The following is a 5,143-nucleotide window of genomic DNA, read 5'->3' on the forward strand; positions in this document are numbered from 1 at the left end:
ATCTGGAACTCAGCCCTGTGACCTTACTCTAACTTATTTTCCTATTATTGGTAACCAGGTGGGTCTGTGAATTCCATTCCCATAAACTTCTGGAAAAACGGAAACATGTTGATGTTTAAATTACATGCTGAGTCACCCTCCATGTGCTATGGAATTAAATCTAAATTAAGTATATGAGTTTCCAGTGAAATCACTTTTCTGCCTCCTGTGTCCATGGCTGCCAATGACAAACTGGAAGTATAAATACCTGTGGGCGAAAAGCCTCCATCCCATTCCCAGCCCAGATCCACTGAGCCACCATGAAGACCTTCATCCTCCTTGCTGTCCTGGGAGCTGCTGGTGAGTCTCGTTAATGAACCAATCAGCAGGCCTCTATCCTCTATGTCAGTGTGCAGGTTGTGCTGGTGAAAACAACTATAGAATTGATATAGAGGCTCTGTACTCAAAAAGCTTAAAATGTTGAAATTATAGGTTGATAGATAATTAGAGCTCTCTCGTCCAAGGAAGGTCACGATGAGCAGGAGTCCATCAGAGCAGAGGGCATAGAGAACTTCCAGGTGAATTCTATGAAGACAGTACAGGAGAGGATTGTCCACAGGAAAGAAGTCTTGTCTTGACATCTGTAAGAACTGGAGTTAGTAACAGAGACTACTCTGCTCCTCAGTGAGCTCTGAATGTCAACACCTGAGGCTCCTGAACATCAAAGGGCAGGTTATCTACCTAAGGGGTCTGAGAGGAAGGACACGCTATTCCCCTCGAACCTCATTTTTTTTTTCATAACAACTTTCCTAATGAGATATTTGTGGTATAAAGTCACATCATTCAATTGTGAAGGGAAAAAGACAAATTTCAATTTCCATTTGGATACTACTAGAACTTAATCCTACATATTTCAAAATTGGACAGGTATAAATTCAATACTTCTAACTACATGCCTGGAAAGTTCTTTCTTAAACTTATTCCCAAATATTGAAAAATAGGAGTTATATAAAAATCATAGAATTCTGGAGCGGTGACAATGTCGTCAAACCAGTGGACCATACTTCACAATGCTGAATGCATTGATAAACATTTGAAAATTAATTGGGATATGTGGGAAGGTTGGGGAGGGGAATCACATAATGCTTCAATCTTACAATGATGTAATGGAAGTTTTAGACTAGAACTAAAGAGAGAAATGAAGAGAATGAAAGTATAAAATTCGCATTTCATTCAAGGAAAGAATAATACAAAATCCGATGGAGACAACTGTGCAACACAACACCCCATTAGTCACCACAAACGCACACCAGTCAGATGACTCCAAAGCTTTTGACTGGTTTGTATGGTTACAGAGCAGTGTTCGATGTAAGAGGACTCTTAAGATCCTCAGTAGTGGTAGGCAGCCATTTATTGTGTAAAGAGCTTCTGATTTTGTTGTGTTCATGGCTGTATGATTCTCTGTGCACAAGTAAGGTGCACATGTCAAAGCACAACATATCACAGTTGAAACAAAACTTTAAAATCCAATGCTTATTAATAGGGATACAGGAAGGGTCCAGGTTAAAGGTGTGGAATAATACATTTTCAAAAAAATGCCATAAACTACCATTTCCTGATTATGTGAAACAAGAGAACATTGTCATTTTTTTCCTGGTTCTTCTGCAAAATCTTCATAGTGGAGTAAGAATTGCAGAATGGATTTGTTTAATGCAAAGTTCCCCAATTTTCCCTGTCAGCTGCTCTCCCCACTGATGATGATGATAAGATTGTGGGAGGCTACACCTGTCAGAAGAATTCCCTGCCCTACCAGGTGTCTCTGAATGTTGGCTACCATTTTTGTGGAGGCTCCCTCATCAGTGACCAGTGGGTGCTGTCTGCGGCTCACTGCTATAAGCCGTAAGTGATCTGTATTCACATTCCCCAATGCTAAGATTATTTTATTCTCTCACTCTAGCAAAGAACAAATAGTATATACCTGAATTATGCTTAATGGGTAAAGCAATAAGATCCTAAGAGATTAATTCTTTCAACAATTGTATGATGTTAAGAGACTTTTAAATGGAGCAAGACCCATAGAGTTTCCTGATGTCTTCCTAAACTTTGGTATTAAAGAAATGGAGGGAAAATGGTGGTGGATGAAGGGTCCCTTGCAATGGATTATGAACATGAATCAATATACAGACCTAATCATCACAGCATAAGTAGAAAAAAAGTGACTGATGAAATGTATCCAGTGATATCCTGTAATACTTTACAAAAAGGATGACCCATTCTGCTCCTTTCATATTCTGCTGTATCTGTGACTCTTGCATCATCTCCCTGTGATGCTCAGTGATCTCAACTAGAAGAGAAATGGCACCTGCCACCAATATTCTTTTTGATACCAACTGTTTCACTGGGGTCACATGGTACCCATTCCTCTGCCTTACTAATCGAACAAGATGTGGGAGTGAGTCTATGTGTGCAATGACATTTGGCTAAAAAGTTCTATAAGCTACATGTTGTTTGGTAGCACACAATGCCACCTTACGTGCACAACTACTGTGTAACTGAATGGTTGAAGAGAATGGAGTTTGTGTTTACACAAATAAATGGGGATTAGGGGAAGGGGAAGAAGCTGAAGTGGGACATCATGAGACATTTAATCCTTTCATCCAGCCGATTCCAAGTGTGTCTGGGAGAACACAACATTGATGTCATTGAGGGAGACGAGCAGTTCATTCAGGCAGCCAAGATCATCCCACACCCCAACTACAATGACTCCACTGCTGATAATGACATCATGCTGATCAAACTGAACTCACCTGCCACCATCAGCTCTCGAGTGTCCACTATCTCTCTGCCAAGATCCTGTCCAACTGCAGGGACTCAGTGCCTTGTGTCTGGCTGGGGCAACATGCTGAGCTTTGGAAGTAAGTGTCACTTGGAACACAAACACCCAGCTGGAAAACACCAGAGGTCAAGCATGTTGAGGGTCAGTTAGTAAAATTTTTTAACTCAAGGCAAGTATGCCAGAGGATAGTTGTGGATAGCTGCAATGTTAGAATATATTAATTAAAATGTGCAAAATTTCTTTCCAGAGAAAATAACAGGAAAACATACCTTATTAAAAAAAATCAAGAATTTTCAAGGAACAAAATATATACTAGTTAATTGGAACAGAGGCTAAAATGTTCCATACTACCTCAGTTATCCAGCTGCTACTTGAGAAAGCAGTCTCTGTCCTTGAGATCTGTGGCCACTGATGTTCCTGTCAGAGAAACATCTGATTAGAACTTTTCAGAAAATCTTCTGGAAATTAATGTTTACTGAAATTACAAGTGATTGGAAACGCTAAAGAAAGACTGGGAATATTACCAAATAGAGAAGACAGAATGGAAATGAATCTGGGAAGACTGTGAATAATCTTCCATTTTCAATCCTGTTTCCACAGTCAAATATCCTTCACTTCTGCAGTGTCTGGATGCTCCTGTGCTCACTGACACTGCTTGCCACAATTCCTACCCAAGAAAAATCACTAGCAACATGTTCTGCCTGGGCTTCGTGGAGGGTGGAAAGGACTCTTGCCAGGTGAGTTTCTGGTACTCCTTCTTCATCCACATCAGTCTCTGTCTCTTCTCAACCATATTTCACCTTCTCTGAAACACCAAGGACTGTCAAGTCCTTGTGACTGATTGTGAGAGGTGAGCAGTAGCTTCGAGATAAATGATAAGTTTTCTCTTTGTAGTAATAGTGATTAGAGGAAAAGAGGGTAAAAAAGAGAACTCATGGCACTCTTCTGAGCAGCCATGTGGTGGAATGGAACCTTGTAAGAAGAGCAGGGCTATTGGGACCACATTCTTTCTGTGCAGTCCTCACCATTTCTTGGCCCTATGGTGCTCCTAAGGAAAGAGGAGGGGCTACAGGTAAAGAGGAAGAACAATAGGGATACAGAAAGAAAAGGCGGGGTTGGATTTGCAGAAGTATAAAAGGTATATCTTGGGGGATCAGCAGTTGGAAATAAAAATACCACCTGGATCGTGGAGAAATGTTTTGGAGTCCATTCTCCCCTCTGGGTATGAACAAAATGTCTGATTGTCATTTCCTTCTGCCCCAGGGTGACTCTGGCGGCCCCTTGGTCTGCAATGGAGAGCTCCAGGGGGTCGTGTCCTGGGGCTTTGGCTGTGCTCTGAAGGGCAAACCTGGTGTCTACACCAAAGTCTGCAACTACCTGGACTGGATTCAGGAGACCATTGCAGCCAACTAAACATCTTTCTCTCTTCATTATCCACCCCTTGGTATCAACTTTACTTTCCTTCTATATTAACCACAGAAGATATCTTCATGTCCTTTCTTATCAATATACTGATTGCATCACCAATCCTCCTATGCAAAAAATAAATATCTCAATAAAAACATTTAATTCTATACCATATCTGTCCAAGTATGATCCTTGCTTGGTATATATAAACATTCTATTGAGTCTTGCTGCTCATTATGTATGTTAACAAATAGTTGAACTTCATGTGATAGAATTTGAAAGGTTATTTAATCACTCATCCAACCTAATAAATTTACTGATCACCTACACTATGGCAGATCTGTGTGTGACTTTGTGGATATAATGGTATAGTCACATGAACATTTTTTTATTATTATTTTTATTTAGCTTTTAATATTTTACAGACTGCATTTTGATTCATTGTACATAAATGGGGTACATCATTTTGTTTCCTATGGTAGTACACAATGTAGATTCATATCATTCATGTAATCATACCTGTACATAGGGTAATGATGTCTGTCTCATTTCACCATTTTTTATACCCACTCCCTCTCACTTCCTTCTACATATTCTAAAGTTCCCCCATTATTCTCTCATTTCTCACCCCCCACCTCCATTATATATCATGCTCCACTTATCAGGGAAAACATTCGGCCTTTGGATTTTTGGGCTTGGTTTATTTCACTTAATATGATATTCTCCAATTCCATCAATTTACTTGCAAATACCATAATATTATTCTTCTTTATGACTGAATAGTATTCTATTGTGTATTATATACCAGAGTTTTATTTTCCATTCTTCTTTTGAAGGGCATCTAGGTTGGTTCCACAATCTAGCTATTGTGAACTGAGCTGCTATAAACATTGATGTGGCTGTGTTACTGTAGTTCGCTGA

At 39.7% G+C, this 5,143-nt stretch overlaps 1 protein-coding gene across 1 annotated transcript; it reads left to right on the forward strand.

Moving 5' to 3' along the window:
- Nucleotides 1–299: 299 nt before the first annotated feature.
- LOC306668783 (cationic trypsin-3-like) lies at nucleotides 300–4,228 on the forward strand (the record flags this gene model as incomplete). The annotated part of the gene is made up of 5 exons (XM_079152535.1): nucleotides 300–339; nucleotides 1,719–1,878; nucleotides 2,641–2,894; nucleotides 3,416–3,552; nucleotides 4,079–4,228. The coding sequence occupies 5 exons, from the start codon at nucleotides 300–302 to the stop codon at nucleotides 4,226–4,228; spliced, it is 741 nt and encodes a 246-aa protein (XP_079008661.1).
- Nucleotides 4,229–5,143: the final 915 nt, after the last annotated feature.

This window comes from Sciurus vulgaris, assembly GCF_902686455.1.
Source record: "Sciurus vulgaris genome assembly, chromosome: 8".
NCBI classification, from domain to species: Eukaryota; Metazoa; Chordata; class Mammalia; order Rodentia; family Sciuridae; genus Sciurus; species Sciurus vulgaris.